The sequence below is a fragment of the Dermacentor andersoni genome, chromosome 9 (assembly GCF_023375885.2).
Source record: "Dermacentor andersoni chromosome 9, qqDerAnde1_hic_scaffold, whole genome shotgun sequence".
Lineage (NCBI taxonomy): Eukaryota > Metazoa > Arthropoda > Arachnida > Ixodida > Ixodidae > Dermacentor > Dermacentor andersoni.
Window position 1 is genome coordinate 110807193 of NC_092822.1, and position 17834 is coordinate 110825026.

The following is a 17834-nucleotide window of genomic DNA, read 5'->3' on the forward strand; positions in this document are numbered from 1 at the left end:
CCTCTCTCGGATTCCTCTTGCGACTACCGACTGCGATGCTGAGAATTTTGACGACTGTCTCGCTGCTATTACTCCTACGTTCCCTGACGCGGCAGACTTTCAGCGAGAACAACGGGATGATGTTACCCTTGATCCGCTTTTTGTCGCCGCCCGTACTTCTAAAGGCAGCGGTCGCTTTACTGCCCGTGATAAATTGCTGTACAAAACTAATTACTCCGGGCATGGAGCGCGTTTTCTGCTTCTTGTCCCCGAGAGTCTCCCTTCCGACGTTCTACGCGCCATGCATGACGATGTGACATCCGGCCATTTCGCCCTCGTACGAACGCTGCACCGCACGCAGGAGCGCTTTTACTGGCCCAAGATGTACGAAACAACCAAGCGCTATGTCGCTAGTTGTGAAACGTGCCAACGTCACAAGCGACCGACCACCGCAGCCATGGGTCCCCTTCGACCATTGACACCGCCCAGTACGCCGTTCGAGCAAGTAGGCATTGACCTTTTGGGTCCATTCCCGTTATCTAACAACAGGAGCCACTGGATAATTGTCTGCGTACACCATCCTGCTTGCGTGGCGGCCTTCCTGCTCCGTTCCGTGGTCCTTCGTCATGGCCCACCACGTGTCATCATCAGCGACCGTGGTCGCCAGTTCACGGCTGATGCCATTGAAGAGTGACTTCGTTTGTGCACTTCACAGTTCCGTCATTCCACGCCGTATCATCCACAGACCAATGGCCTCGTTGAAAGGACAAACAGAACGCTGACTAACATGCTTGCCATGTACGTCTCCTCCAATCATAAGAACTGGGACGACGTGCTGCCCTTCATCACTTATGCATACAACACGGCGAAGCATGAAACCACGAACTATAGCCCATTTTATCTCCTGTATGCAAGGTTACCGCGAAGCCCTCTGGACACTTTCTTACCCTTCGTTCTGCACAGTGATGATCCTGTATCGAAGACTTTGTGTCTCGCCGAAGAAGCGCGTCGAATAGCTCGTCTTCGTACTCTGGCCTCGCAAAGTCGTTCGAAAGAGCGATACGACGACCGTCACTTACAAGTATCGATGCAAAAAGGTGACTTATTCCTCCTTTGGACACCGAAACGCAAGCGTGGATTGTGCCAAAAGTTCTTGTCACAATATTCAGGCCCATTTGTAGTTGTGGACCGCCTGAGCGAACTCACTTACGTCATAGCTCGCCTCCTGTGCAATGGTCGGCCATCAAGCAGAACTCAGCTGACTCATATTGCTCGCCTGAAGCCTTTCTACCCTGCTTGTACATCCTGACTCGCCCCCCGGGCTTCGTCTGCTTGCGGGAAAATGTAACAGATACGAAAGGCACGGACAAGAAGAGAAGAAAGAGAGGATGAAGAAAACGAGGAGTTAGAGAGGCCGGGCTTTGCTACGATTACGCTACCATCATCGTCCAATTCTCCTGTAAATAAAACCATTTCTTCGCAACTCCTCGTAACAATATTGTACACAGAACACAAGGCACCCACCACCATGACGTTTTATTTTTGACAACTGCGACACAAAATGGCGGACTGATATACTTCCTAAAGGGGTTTAATTTTATTTTTTCATCGCAGAACCGCAAGCACAGGTTGCGTCGCGCGTATACCGCAGCCACGTACTGTGGCCGCACTCCTTTTCCTCTAACAATGTGGCCCCCGGCGGCTTCACGCGCTCCCGTAGGTGGCGGATTGGACTGTCACTCCAGAAGTTTAAATACACAACCTCTTTGCATAGAAACGACGGCATGATTGTTATCGTATTGTTGGCTTGGATATGTTTGGCACGAGGCCCAAGACCCTGTCTTCTAACACGTTCTTATGTTTGCGTTCGCGTCTCTGTCTTGAAGGGACTCACACCGTGACATGCTACAATGGTGCTTGCGTTGGGCGTATGTAAGGCGAAAAACGCGGTTCTAAAATGTCTGTTCACTAACTTGTGCAGTAAATTCATGTTTATAGTATTCGCGCAGTATAGTAGTAGTACAGTAAGAGTCACGAGTATGGCATCCGTAACCGCAAGCGCCACGTTATGGTCGTAACTTGTCGGGACAGCATAGTTGTAATCCACAGACCCTGCCACTAAGGAATACGTGGCTAGGCATGGCTGATGAATAAGTATTTGCGAAGATTGGTTTTCAGTAAAGGTTTGTTACCAAGAACGGTGGGAGCCTAGACTGCCGCAAAGGACGGATGCTGGGCGGTGACTCCAATCATTTACTCGGCACATCACACATCTACACTGGAATTCAACTGGTTTCGCGAACTCTTGCTTATATTCTCTCGCCTCTAAGCTGCGACTTCGCCAGCCACCCAGGCCCCAGCTTTTCCTCTTTGTCCCCCGCTTCTTTCCCAGTCTGCTGAGACGTGCTTCCACTGATGCTTGCTCCTCCTTTTTCTCAATAAATAAAGGCATTCATCCATGCATGCCTAAGTTACTGCAGAAAATAGCGTGTCTTTATCTCCATAACCACACTTTCTCTCACCTGGACTCTCCCATCGCAAAACAAAGTTGCCGTGTTCCAAATGGCTGGGCGTCACATATACAATTTTCTAGGAATGGCCAGTAGCACGGCGGGCAATTCTCGGTGGGTGACGAGACATTATATAGAACACCTTCTCTGCCATATCCACACTCAGTGCTCTACTTCGTGAGCTACTATTAGCCGCTACGACGATGTACGAAATGAAAGAAACCTAGCTGGGCTGGTCGCGCGCAGCCCTTTTCGGATTCGTGATGCGTCAGTTTAAAATAATAATATTTCTTATCTAAGCCTAAATGACAGCGATATAGGCGAGGTGAGTTACGGTAGCTAGTTGGCTTGGACTAACGCCGCTCTTCACGCAGCACTTTCGTCTTATGCGTGTTTGCGAACGGGAATGAAAGACAGGAGGGTAACACGCCTTCCTGAAATGAAACATTCGGAATAACCCTTTGTTTGGCGGTTGGACATTTGTCGAGGGTGCCCAATACGAACAATCTGCAAGTCTGTATCACCTTGCAAAGGGGAACTCAGATGAAACGTTGTCAAACGGATAGGCTTTTAATTATCGTAAGTAGATCTTTATTGAAATTCCTTACCATGAAGTGAAAGCCGACTAATAAGCATTTAAATTTTCTGTGTTATTAAAACATCCTGTTAGTAAAAGGTTGCTGTGCTTTACAGCCCCCTAAATTAAAACGTAAGTTATGGAAAATAAATTGGTGCGGTAAATGTGTAAACGCAGACGCAAGAAAAGGCCTAGTTCATTTCCCAGTATTCTCTCAATAAAGATGGAGTACCTCTATACTCTCACGTTGTAGAAATGTCAAGAACAAAACACTTCCAAAAGAGTCAGTCACGAATGTTACTCATTATAAGATGAGCTTGCGCTGGAATAGAAAATAACACTCAAAGATACCGATGGCTGCGCGCAAAGTGGTTCCTCTGATTCCGATCTACGGATCAAGGCGTCGGTTCGTCAGATTGGAATGCTCGTACATCGCAGCGCAATCTCGGGTCGGCAAATGTGATGGAGAATGTACGCCAGTATTCGCTTCACGCGCGCAATCTGATAAGATAGCGCTCTGTCGCTATTGAATTCGTGCTAACATAATGGATATTAGAAACACATGCAGGCGCATCTTGAGCTCACTGATAACTTTGGAACTGTGGTTAGACGCTAAAGAAGCCCCCCCCCCCCCCCCCCCCCTTAGAAGAAAGAATAGAGTTGCTTTCAATATTAGCTGAAACATAGGGCTGGTGGTATAAAAAGGGCCCCCAACACTGCACAGCGGCGCCGATTGACATACAGGAAATTCAAGAGTGAACCACTTTACAATTACTGGTATTTATCAAACCAGCATATCGTGGTTTAATGTAGCCCTGTATTCCAGGGGCCAGTTCCACCACAGGTACTGTGTCGGAGCTCATATTTCATGTCAGCATTAATTGTCACAAAATCAAAGCATTTTTTCTTTAGATCTTAACATTAGACAGCCAAAATACATGCAGCGAAACCCTAACCTTAATATTTCAGTACTTTTCGTTCTAACGTACATATCCGTGCTGATCCATATGTTACAAAGTGCTGAAAATGTACCCAATGCTTCCCTCCAGGAAGCCGTTTTTATTCCTTATGACGCCAGGAAACCGAGTCTGATGCCACCAACGCTCAGAAACCTAATCGGGAGCGCGCACAGTGTTCTCGCACACCTTGTGGGATGTACCCTAGCGCTGAGGTGCTTCTTGTATAATGTATGAGAATCGGTTGTAAAGACAAACGTGCAAAGTTGGGTCATGTGCTTAAGCTCATGAAGTTGATTTGTGCCAAGATAAGCTGTCCAAACATTCACACTTACTTTATAAGAAGCCTATATACAGCACCATCAATATGCCGGCTGCTTTTAACTGCACGAAACAAAACTATTCGAACGATGCAAACAATGTTAACATCATTTTATCATTCAAGTGTTCAGATTGGTAACCTCTAGATGCGGAGTAAGTGGAGAAGTTGTTTGCGTAATTAACAAAGCTACGTTAATTAAATTTTCAGTAATGGTTTTTACGTGGTTAAAGAAAATGAGCAGTTTGGAGCCCGTCCTCGAGATTAAGCAGCCAAGCGAACAAATTTCGACTAAATGTGCTTCTGTAAGAGCAATGCGAACAAAAATTTTCCAAGTAAACACTCTTGGAAGACGTAACTGATGCAGAAAAAGAACATCTGTAAAGTCAAAGAAAGAACAGCACTTCACGACGGGACACACAAACTGCGCTAACATTAGGCGCTGTTGTTTATGTGATAATGAAGCAACTAGCCCGTCAGTCATTCCTTCCAAACCTGTAAAGTCAACCTGTCCACATCTAGCCTTTTGTGATGCTGTCATCAATAGTATGGCCCCGTGAACATGTTCCCCATGGTCACATAGTCGCGTTCCATTTTTATTCACGCTGCTTTCTCGAAGGCAAGCATTTTAAAATTTTAATCTCAATACGGCAGTGAACGTGTGCCGCCGAAAGCTTGCTTGTTCGCGGAAGAGATGCATGACGGAATGATGGTGCAGATTTAGAGCGTCGTCAGCATCAAGACAGTTCAGTGCCGCCGAGGGAAGGAAGATAACGAAAGTGAACAGCTTGGTAGCTGCTCACGGAGCCGTGCCGATGGTGGCGGTGCCATCATGACAATATCTGAGGCGGCAATATTGACGGCCTTTTTTTTTACAACGAAGTCGTTAAGAGTACGCTTTAACTCGGGCCCAACTCCGACGTGGCCTATTCACATAAATGTAAAACGCCGAAACGACTTTCTGAGATAACCCTTGGGCCGATTTTAATAAATTTTGCTGGATTCGGAAGAGAAAGGTAAATTCTAGAGACTATTGGAAGCGGAATTTCTATTTAGGGCTTGAATTCTGGTAAAAGATTTTCAAAAATTCGAAAGTGCGAAAAATACAGAAGCACGAAGTTTACAAATTCATAACTCCGCATCAAGAACTGATATCGCGGTTAGGTAAACAGAATCCTTTAGACAATTCAAAGCGGACAAATCCAATATGCCGATTTATATCTTACGTGAAGTCGTTACGTTGTGAACAAGGGTTGTGGAAAAGCTGTATTTCCACATTACTAATTTTTTTAGATTCATGCGTAATATATCAATTTTGTCCGCTTTAGATGTGCTGTTAGATGCAATGTACAGAATTGTGATATCAGTTTTGATTTCCGAAAGACAGAGTTGTAAAGTTGGTTTCGTTTTCTGAAAATTTGTGATTTTTGCCAATTTTGAATAAACAAATGATGACCTCAATAAAACATTCTAAACCAACAGTCACTAGATTTTAAGTATTTCTTCTAAGTGCAACAAACCTTGTAAAATTTGATGCAGTGGTTATGGAGAAAAACGAATTCTCCTTTTACATGTATTTATATAGGATTACCAGAGCTAAAGGTTCCTCTTAAGGGCTACTTTCCCCACTATCGCGTCCGCGTATAGAGCAAAATCCCGAAGATAGCGTAATACCGGCCTCACCCGCAGCAGAGGTGCAGCAAGCGTTCAGCTCTCCCCATACGTGGGCTGATCCCGAATGTAACGCCATGCCAGGCCGACCAGCGGCGGAGGTGAAGCAGGCATTAAGCACTCCCCATACGTGGACCGATCCCGAAGACAGTGCAACGCGGTGCCGACATACGGCGGAGGTGCAGTTCGCCATTAAGGGGCCCACATACACAGCTTTGCTGGTCATCTTTCTTCACAGAGTGGGAGGGCACTGAGATTTTTTACTTAACAAACATCAGGTCATAGACGGCGAAACAGGGACACCAAAGCCGTCCTCGGGCTCCACCTAGAAAGCGCCTTCGACAAGGTTACGCACTCTGCCATCCTCGCGCAGGTATCGCATCTAAACCTAGGAGAGAGGTCGTACGAATATTTCAAAGGCTTCCTCACCGGCAGATGGCGGAGCTCAGACTCGGCGACCTGAAGACGGACGAGAAGGCATTAGGGAGCCAGGGCACTTTCCAAGGCTCCGTCATCTCACCCATGCTATTTAATCTTGTTATGATTCAAGTCGCCAAAAGACTATGCCAGCTTGAAGGACTGAAGCACACGATATACGCGGACGACATTACGCTGTGGGTGGACGGGGGCAGTGATGCCCGCACAAAATCCACGCCACAGACGGCAGTCGACACGGTCGAAGAAAGCTTGGAAGGTAGGGGACTGCGTTGCTCCCCAAGTAAGTTGGAGCTCCTGCTTTACCAACCGATCAAAACGCACAGAATCAAGAAGCAAAGGAAACACGGAAAGATCAAGATCCGCACCAGGGATGGTAACACAATACCGACGGTCACCAAGATCCGAGTCCTGGGCATGACGATCGAAGCGCTCGGCAGGAACGGAGACACCATCACCCGCATCATGTTTAAGGCGTCCAATGCCAGCAGACTGCTCAAGCGCGTTACCACCAAGAAGGGAGTCATGTAGGAGGAAAACTTCATCAGGCATATACACTCCTTCGCAGTCTGCCAGTGTACGTGGCAGCCTTCCACAAGTGGGTGAAAAGCGAAAAGAACAAGCTAGACATCCTAATCCGGAGGGCTTACAAGACACCCCTCGGTCTACCTGAAACTACCAACACGAAACGTCTCCTCCAGCTGGGCATACACAACACGCTCGACGAGATCGTCGAAGCGCAAAGAGCCCCTCCGTTTGAAAGATTGTCATCAACAAAGGCCGGCAGAAAGATCCTGTGCAGTCTAGGCATCGGTTATCACCAACAGCAGGGACCAAAATGCCCCGTCCCCGATCACGTACGATGAAACGTGCGGGTTGACCCCTTGCCGAAGAACATGCACCCGGAATTCTACGAAGGCAGAAGACGCGCTATAGCCAAGGCACTGACGGACCTGCACGCGGAAGACACCGGTGCCAGATACGTGGATGCAGCCAAATATGCCGGCCGCAACTGCTTCGCGATCGCGGTGGTCGACTCCGTGCGGGCGACTGCCAGCACATCGAGCAAGCAAGTGGAGGAAGCAGAAGAAATAGCCATCGCCCTGGCCATCATAGCCCGAGAATGCCACATGATCCTCAGCGACTTCAGACAGGCGGTGAAGAACTACGCCAAAGGAAGAATTGCCCCAATGTCGGCACGCGTCCTGCGCCGACAGGCATACCGCGACAAGAGGACTCGAATCAAGTGGTTCCCGGAGCACGCAGGACAAGCGTCGGAGAAGCATGCCAATCGCAACGAAACGACACACGCCCGAGCGCGAGGATTAACCGACCGCGCCCAAGGCAATGGCTGCCCGCTGTGTTTCAGCGCCAAAGACCGGATGACCACCTATAATTAACTGACCAAGGCTTTCGGCTGGCCCGTAGACTTCTCCCGCCGCCCTGCAAAGGGCTGAGCAGGTCGCAGGCCGTGCTGTTCAGGTAACTACAAACGAGAACACTTCCAAGCCCGGCGCTATTGCATAGGATGTATCCAGAATCGCACCCCCATGACAAGTGCAGAGCGTGCTGCAGGGAGAAGGCCACATTCGAGCGCATGCTATGGGATTGCTCCAAACATCCAAGCCAAGCTAACTCAGGACATATACCACCGCAGCTTGAGGAAGCAACGTGGAGCGAAGACCAAGAAAAACAACTACAGGCCGTCCAGCAGGTCATCGAGGCGATGGCTAGGCAGGAGCCTGGCGAGCCGGCAACGGCGAGCGGGGATCCTCGCAGAGCACCCGCTGTAAGAGTTGGCAGTCGTAGCTGTAGGGAGGACCTTGTGGCGACAGGACTAGGCGAGCAGGATTTATTTACCATTTTAAGCAAGATACATTGGCAGTTTAGCGCGACTCCCATATGGAGCCCGCAATACTATCATACAGCAAACAGCTTACGAGCACACAGCTCGCTAGTACATTTCTAGCATGACAACGAGCACTCACCTCCCGACGACGAGCACGCTCTAGCAGCCGGTAAACGCTGCTTATAAGCTCTCCGCTCGACGTCATATTTCGACGTCATCGTTCGACGTCACCGTTCGATGTCCCCGTGGACCAGCCCTTCTGGCGGAGGGCTCACAAACACGTGCCGCACACACGCAAAGGGGAATAGGGTCCGGAGCCGACGTCAGAGGGCTTCGTAGAACTCTGCTTTGTCTCGGGTGGCGCAGCCGAGTACCACATTCCTTAGTTGACCGCGCGCCACGTGGCTGCCGGTCATCCGCAGTTCTCTGAAGTGCGCCCCGTCTGGTGGGATTGGAACACGTGCTGCGGGCTGAAAGCTGGTACGTTGCCACCCCGTACGGCCATTCCGAACACCGCCACGATGACGACGTAGGCCACGTCCGAAGCGCGCCTTCGCGCTTTACTGCCGGCTCAATAAACGTTTTCCCAATCTAATCTAATTACTTATCCGCGTTTGTCCTGCATGCGTGTGCGATAGAAACCAGAAGCAGGTATGCATAGAAAATCTGAGGTGGCGGCAGCAGGTCGTAGCGCAGAAGTTAGCATGCCCAGCCCCTCCACGTACTTACATCTGCATTGACGTGGGTTCGTGGTAGTGATAGCGACCACAGCTCTACTTTTTCTGCGTGCGCTAGCCATTGTGAAACTAAGGATGTAGTTAGCATGCCCAGCCACTTAATGCAAATTGCAGCAGTTACGAGTGGTGGAACCCCGCTGGGGCTGATTGTGAAGAAAGCTTCCTTTCTCTGCCCACTCTCGCGATGGTGGAGCTAAAATGAGGAGGAGGCATGACGGACGCAACGTTGATGGCCACCATAACAGAATGGATGGATGACCTGCGGAAAGGACGAAGCACACCAAGCTTTTAGCACTTGGCCTGGAGTAAAGCGCTACAATGGCTAGTATGGCCTCACGGAGATGATAGACCGAACTGCTTCTCACTGCTAACACTGGACTGATACTAAGAAAATACTCCGTTCGCAGACACCACGCTGCACTGAAATTAGCAAAACAATGTCAGTTTATAAACTGATAGTGTCAATTATCAGGTGTCCTTATTGTTTGTGTGAATGGCATAAAGGTCCTAGCAAGTAAATGGTAGTATCTTTGTTTTTGCTGCGGTTGCACACATACAAAATTTGTTGAAGTGATCGGGCAGCGATCTATCAGCAGAGAAGACCAACCCGCAAATTAAAAATAATTGCTGGTTTCAGATCCTTATTCAAGAAACCCTATCTGCTGAAGTCAATTTGTAGGGATATCAATCGATTCTTGGTCAAACTGGGAGGAGAGGTGTATGCACCCTTGTAAATCGTAAGCTCACATATATCACTCACGACCTGGGGATGGCCACCTGTAAGGCAGAGCATGTGATGATAGAAATCATACCAGGCCGATTGAGACGCCAGAGTGTTTTCATTCTTAACGTGTATAGTAGCCCCAATGACCTTCGCCAGCGTTTCAAAGCGCTTCTAAGGAAGGCAATCAACCTCGCCGGGACTAGTCCTTTGGTGATAGCCGGGGACTTCAATGCCCCGCACTACGCGTGGGGCTACATGTACAACACGGTCAAGGGAAACGAGTTATGGCAGAATGCTACAGACTTGGACCTAACGCTCGTCAATGATAAGTCTTTTCCGACCAGAATGGGAACATCTTCGTGCAGGGGCTCGACTCCGGATTTAACGTTCGTCAAGAATTTGTCAAAGGCGCAATGGACTAACACTGCTGTTGATCTTGGCAGCGATCATTATATCCTCGCTACACACTTTCCAACAGCACCTAAGAGGCCGAAGGAGTTCTTCTTCACGGATTGGGACAAGTTCCGCAAGATAAGGAATGAGCGCCAACCTCCAACCACCAGACTGAGCCTTGAACAGTGGATGGACCAGATCAGGGAAGATATCAAGAGTAACACTCACAAAATATGCACGGACCTTCCCGTGGAAAAGATGGATAGTCGCCTAGCCCATCTACTAGAGGCTAAGCAGTCACTCCTCAATCGATGGAAGGGCCAACGGCTAAATCGCAGACTACGCAAAAAGATTGCTGAACTCAACAGAACCACAGAGGAGTACTGCCACACCCTCTCAAAGCAACAATGGGACGAGGTGTGCAACTCAGTTGATGGTCAAATGCGGAATGGTCGAAACTGGAATCTTTTAAAGCATCTTCTGGACGACACCAACACAAGGTCCAACCAGCAGCATGTGATGGCAAAGCTTCTGCATACAGCCACACGAACCAAGACCACGGAGGAAGTCCTGCAGAGCCTGGTGGAGAAGTACCTCCCCGTTGGTCCCCGGCAAGGGACATCGGTCGCCTACGCAGACTACCTTGGGCCACCCAACTCCGAGCTGGATGCAGACATCAGCACGGAAGAGGTTAGGAGGGCGCTGCATGAGCTTAATAGCAAGCCTGCTCCTGGTCCCGACGGCATCACAAATAGGACCCTCCGTAACCTGGACGATCACTCGATAGAATATCTGACAGAAGTCATCAACGAGACATGGAAGGAAGGCAAGGTCCCGGAAGCATGGAAGCGGGCACTTACAGTACTGATCCCCAAACCTGGCAAATCATCAAGCCTGGACAACTTACGACCAATATCGCTCACATCCTGCGTAGGCAAGGTCGCGGAACATGTCATACTCAACAGGCTCACGAGGTTCATCGAACACAAGGAACTCTACCCCCACACGATGATTGGCTTCAGGGCAGGTCTGTCCACACAGGACGCCATGAAGCTCATCAAGAGTCAGATAATCGACAATGACACGCGGGACACTCGGGCCATCCTTGGACTAGATTTAGAGAAGGCTTTCGATAAGATAGCCCATCAATTTATACTGCAATCGATATCCGAGCTTGGTCTGGGCGTAAGATTCCATGATTACGTCAGGTCATTTTTGCACCGAAGAAGAGCGACTCTCCGCGCAGGAGACATGATCGCGGAAGAGGTGGAGCTTGGAACAAGGGGCACTCCACAGGGCTCGGTGATCTCGCCCACTTTGTTTAACCTGACCATGATCGGCCTTTCCAGAACACTATCACGAGTCGAGGGCATCAGGCATACCATCTATGCGGATGACATAACCATTTGGTGTGTTGGAGGAAGTGACGGACAGGTTGAGAGTGCGTTACAGGAGGCCATCGAGGTCACGGAGGGCTATCTTCGACCCACGGGATTAAACTGTTCGGCTAAGAAGTCAGAGCTTTTACTCTACCGCCCCTTAAGAAGAGGTCGTAAGCCCATGGGCTGGAGACCACTGTCTGACAGCACCATTTGTCTTCGCACGGGCAAGGGAGACAAGATTCCTAGGGTCGGCGCAATAAGAATAGTCGGCATGGTGGTCGAATCTACTGGCTCTAACGCGCAAACAATAATCAAGCTCACGACCAAGACGGACAACGCAGTACGTCTCATCCGAAGGGTGGCTAACCGCCATCATGGCCTTAAAGAGGACAATCTGCTACGGTTGATTAACGCCTTTGTGCTTTGCCACTTTGCCTACGTGGCGGCTATGCACAGATGGCAAAGAGCAGAGAGGAACAAACTCAACACGTTGCTCAGGAAAATAACTAAGCGAGCCCTGGGTATACCGATCTTCACCAACACCAATCGCCTCCTCCAGCTAGGTGTGCATAACACTCTGGAGGAGATTGCAGAGGCTCAGGAAAGAGCGCAACTTGCCAGACTCTCTACGACCGCCGCCGGTAGGAGGATATTACAAGAGCTCGGCTACGCACCATCTGCAGAAGCACCAAGAAAATGCCAGTTACCACAGGACATACGAGATTTGATTTCCGTATCGCCGATACCAAGAAATGTACACCCTGAATATAACAAGGGTGGAAGGAAAGCAAGAGCTTCAACCATACTCAAACAGATCCAGACAGAGGGGCGTAGAGCCTGCTTTGTTGACGCGGCCGCATATCGGAAGGGGTGCTCCTTTTCTGCAGTAGTGGTGGATTCCAAACAGCGACTCACGAACTGTGCATCTGTACGAACCGGAGATCCGGCGATAGCCGAGCAGGTGGCCATTGCCTTGGCGATGCTTGATGACAGCAGCGACGTCATCTACAGTGACTCACGGTCAGCCATTAGGGCATTTCAGTGTGGAGTGATCTCAGAACAGGCTTTTGGGCTGCTTCGTAAGGCAGGTCCGGATAGAATCAAGTATCACTCGCTTACTTGGTTCCCAGCCCACGTTGGGCACATGGCGGGTGTCCCCACGAACCTTGATGAGACGGCCCACGCTGCCGCGCGCGCACTGAGTGACCGCGCTGGCGCTGTAACGGCCGAAGAGAGAGTTATGCATGGTAGGGACGCGCCGGCCACTTATAATGAACTTCTTAAACACTTCTATCTCTCGCGGCGACAATACCCTCCTCCTCACCCCAAGCTCACTAGGCCTCAGGCACTGACATTCAGACTGTTGCAGACAGAAACCTATCCCAACCTGTTCACGTTACATGCGATATATCCGGAGATTTACACTGATGACGCGTGCCCTGCTTGCGGGGATAGATCAACACTTTCGCACATGCTCTGGGGATGTATCTCTATAGCAAGCCCTGACCTCAGCTCAGCTAGGTGGGAGGCGGCCCTCCGCAACCCACTCCTGGCTGAGCAACGTTGGGCTGTCCAGCAGGCCCACGATGTGGCTGGCAGGCTAGGCCTGTCGGTCCCGACGTGGGAGCGGCCCGCGACGTGCTAATACGCGTTCTGCAGGACTGTAAAATAAAAGTTACTCAATCAATCAATCAATCAGATCTTCCGATGTACTTTGCGCTCAGCTACTATCTGTAATATTCTTTTTTCTTTTTGTGCTCTTATGAAGAGGAAAACTCCACATTACTACAATAACAACAACAGTACACAAAATAGACTGGCTTTGAAGCTGTGACCACGCACCGCACTGTTGTACATTCAGCACATGTAGTATTGGGGCGACGGGTTTGAGCAAAATGATTAGGTCTTCGGTGAAAGCGCTGTGACAGGCGGGAAGAAATCGTTGTCATGCCCGGTCGAAATAATACTATCTGAAATTTTATTTACCTAACATATTTTTGAGAAATCACTATAACCCTTTATACGTTTGCTTCGTATGAGTTATGTACTAGCTTGCCTCGTCAATCTCAAAAATGTATTGTCTTTGTGGGAGAAGGCTTTCGAAAAAACAGCCCAACATAACAGTAAAACATCCAGCATGGTTTCTATTCAGATGATTGACGAAATTCTGCATTGAGAACGTGTCGACTAGGTGTGATGGAAAGTTGAATTATGATCGTTGTAAGCTTGTGTTGCGTCTAGCACGAGCGAGTAGTGTTAGCGGTGTCATTGGTGTGAAAATGGTTAGCTCGGTCTGCGATTTGTTTTTGTGGTTCTCCACATTGAACGTCGCAGTCGTTACGATGAGAGCACTCCCGTGACATCATTAGCTCAGTGGGCTGGGAAGGCTCGAGTGGTAGCTCACCTTGAGGGATATAGGTAACAATTATTGATATACGTACTTTGCGACGATGAAAAATATGCAGAAACAACACTGGTGTTGTCTAACTATTCGTAAACAGGCCCCCAACTTTTAATTGGCCCATCCCAAACATTAAGTAGGCCCATTCCCAAATTTCAAGTTGGCACACCCTCAAATTTAAATTGGCCCACCCTCAAGTTTAAAGTCGGCCACGCCCGATTTTCTTTTTGCCCAGCCTTAAACTTCAAGTTGGCTCAACCCCGAATTTCAATTGGGCTATCCCTAATTTTCAAGTTGGTCCACAGACGAATTTCCATAAATCGTCCTCCAAATTTCGAGCCGACGGACCCCAAATTTTAGGTTGGCCCACCCCCATATCGCCCCCAAATTCAGATTGGCCGATCCCGAGATTGCTCCCACATTTAGGTAGGACCAATCCCATATCACCCCGAAATACAGATTGGCCCGCCTCCACAACACCACCAAATTTAGGTTGGCCCACTCCAATACCACCTGAAACTCGGGGTTGGCTCACCCCCATATCCGCCCCAAACTAACGCTGGCCCACCCCTCGGTCACCTCAAATTTAGGATGGCCCACCGCAAATCGCCCACCAACTAAGGTTAGTCCACCCATATATCACCCTCCAATTCAGCTTGGCCCAGCCGCGCATCACCCCCATGGTTAGGTTAGCCTGTCCCCATGTCAGCCCGAAATTTAGGTTGGCCCACCCCCATATCATCACCAAATCCAGGTTCGCCCACCCCCATATCAGCCCCAAACTTAGCCTAGCCCACCCCTCTATCACCTCAAGTTTAGGATGGCCCACCGCAAATCACTCCCACATTTAGGTTAGCCCACCCCCGTATCACCCCCGATTCAGCTTCGCCCAGCCCCATATCAGCCCCATGGTTAGGGTGGCCCACCCCCCATATCCCTCCCAAATTTAGGTTCTCCCATCCCCATATCCTCCCCAAATCCAGGATGGCCCACCCCCCATATTCCCCCAAACTTAGGCTTACCCACCCCTATATCACCTCAAATTTAGGTTGAGCCACCCCCATACCAGGCTCAAATTCAGCTTGGCTCATTACCATTTCACCCCAAATTTATGTTGGGCCAATCCCATATCACTACCACATTCAACTTGACCAATCCCTGCATCACGGCCAAATTTATGCTGACGCCACTTCCCATTTCAAGTTGGCCACCCCACCCCTTTTTATAAAGACCTATGTATTCATATGGGAAATGCGTCAAGTTTTTTGGCGTTACAGACACGATTTCGCACGATTTTGCTACCAGATCACTGGGGCACTCACCAAAGAATGCTTCGCATTAAAAGCAACTGCACCGAACAAGCGACGCCATATGTTGATCCTAAATACTGACGGCTAGCCAAGCCAGCTTCTCTGTAGAGCGACCGGGGCAGACACAGCGCGGGACATTTATTCGAATTATTTTTTACGGCCACACCTACGGATTCATACCACTTGGCTGTAGGGAACACATTACCAGTAGCTATTAATCCACACGCTGCACATCTTCTCCTATTTGGTGCATTTCTTAATTGGAAGAATCTTTAGAAATAATTAACGTTCAGGCAGCGACTCAGCTTAGCAGACACTTTGTTCCGCACGAATGTTGCATAGGAATGGCACTGGCCACCGGGTGGCGTTGTGGCCCAGGTGGACCTCATTCGCTCGGAGTATGTGCCATTAAGGACAGGGGAAAGTCGAAGAAAACGAACCTTCCAGAAGGACGCAATAAGAATGGCCATTTTGTTCTCCAAGGTTCCACGCTACAAAGCACGAAATTTTTTTTTTTTTTGCATAGCACAAAGCTTTGCGCAAGCTTCTAGTTATGATGTCCAATGAATAAAAGCTTCATAAATGCGATGACTTAACAAATGAACACGACATTGCTGTGTTTTAGGAAGGAAAAATAGAAAACATAATATTTCAAGAGAACGACTGGAAAACCAGAACCGAAAGCAAATCATGAGTTTTGTGTTTTTTCCATCTGGTGGGAGACTATAAAACTAAGTCCTATGCGGCTATAAAAAAAAAACTGCGCCGCTGAAAAACCAGAACCGAAACCAAATGCTGGGTTTTGTGTTTCTGCCATCTAGTGAGAGACTACAAAACTAGGTCCTATGCGGCTAAAAAAAAGTCCGAAGCGAGAATCGAACCGCGGCCACCGCGAAGCGTAACTAAAGGTGCGCGCAATTCTACCGCTCGGCCACGGCTTCCGAGGGTTCGCGCAGTGGTACGAACATCTTTTTATAGATACCATATAAATTTTCACGACAGTGTTACAAAAAACGCTTTTGGGAACAGTGTTACGCCATGTGTGGAGAGTCGAGCTAGGCTTCAATTGAAAGCTGAGTCTCCGGACTACATACGCTGCACTGCGTATTACGATAGAAGCCGTAGTGTAATCACAGCCACGGTTCTTGCCTCGAAAATGGAGTACAAATTTTCGTCGTTTCCATAGGCTTCCATTGCTAAATCTTTAACCGCTGTGGGAACAAAATTCTTACGTGCCATAGAGTGATCACTGCATTTGGCTCGTGTGGATTGTCTTCCAGAACACGTCTGTCACCTGCGTTTTTTGATAATCGACCTGCAGCTTTTGTTATTCGCGAAAAACCCGCTCGTTCCATTGAAAACGCGCTAGCTTCCTGCCGGGGCCGCTTGGGGCGCTAGTTGGTACGTGTCCAGGAAAGCTGGATATGCACCAGCGGCAAGGTCAAGAGCTGCAAAGGGCAAAGGAAGCGCTTTTCGGGTAACAAAGTGATGAGAGGGCATGAAGAAGACCGTCCCATCGGATATGATACTACAGAAGACTGGTACGAATGCTGAAGAGCGCGGAGGAATACAGGTGACTTCTTTCACGACAATTTGACGAAAAGGAGAGTGACGAAAAGGAGAGCCCAGTGACGAAAAGGAGAGCCCTTTTATGTACCAGAGTAAAACATTCAAAGGTTTTCGCTGTGCCCATTACATCCCTTATCATATGGATCTGTCACAATACAGAGTAGCAGTGGTCCATAATCCTAGCCCATCCCAACATAACTATAAATTAGCACATACCGACATGCCGAAAAACAGCTGTTGCAAAGTCGCTGGTGCTGGCAATTTCCGCAGCACTGCATTGATACAGCCAAGTGCCACCTGTATAGTGACAAATGCATATGCATGCTAGCAACTCAGTAGTTGCTGATGGTTTTATAGGCTTTACACTACACAATACAGTAATCTAGACAACTTTGTTGGAAGAAATGCACATAATTAGAACACCATTTAAACACTAGCACGATTAATTGCCCCAATCTCTCACTCACTAAGGAATAATACTACTGAAACATCGGTGGAGAGCTCAGATTAACACAGCCCATAAAAGACAAGCTTTCTTTGAGGAAAACAGCTATAACAGCGGTTGGTTTTCTTGATCATTTTATGTGCTAGCTTTGAGTTAAATGTCATGCAGTACTATAAAATATGAAGTGGCGCATTTCTAGCAGCAGAAGGCGTCCTCAGCCTCATAATACAACTGATTTTTGCACTGTTTGTGTAAGTGAGCCAACACATACAAAGAAATCCGAATTCACGCATAAGTATAGTGTCAAGTGCACTTATCCTTCTGAAAACGCAGCCACCAGTTCCAATGCTGCTGAAAGGAAAGGTTATATAGAGTGCGAGACTGCATGGAACTACCACTTATGACTGAGAGGTAGTCACATGCTATTTCTAGTCTCTTTTAGAAGCATTACTAAAGGATGAATTAAAACCTATTCGTAAGTCACTAATTTCACGCATCCACAGTTTGGCTAAATAACTTCTGAGAATAACCTGGAATACCAACCTTTTTTCCTCCTGCAAATGTTTCCTTCGAATTA

At 48.6% G+C, this 17834-nt stretch overlaps 1 protein-coding gene across 1 annotated transcript in view; it reads left to right on the plus strand.

Annotated features, from left to right (window-relative positions):
- Window positions 1–9802: 9802 nt before the first annotated feature.
- The window catches only part of LOC140213343 (uncharacterized), a 32158-nt gene continuing 24126 nt past the window's right edge, over window positions 9803–17834 (plus strand). Inside the window, exons 1-2 of the mRNA XM_072284595.1 lie at window positions 9803–11177; window positions 11397–11591. Coding sequence (XP_072140696.1) covers window positions 9803–11177; window positions 11397–11591 — 1570 coding nt within the window. The remainder of the gene's footprint in view (window positions 11178–11396; window positions 11592–17834) is intronic.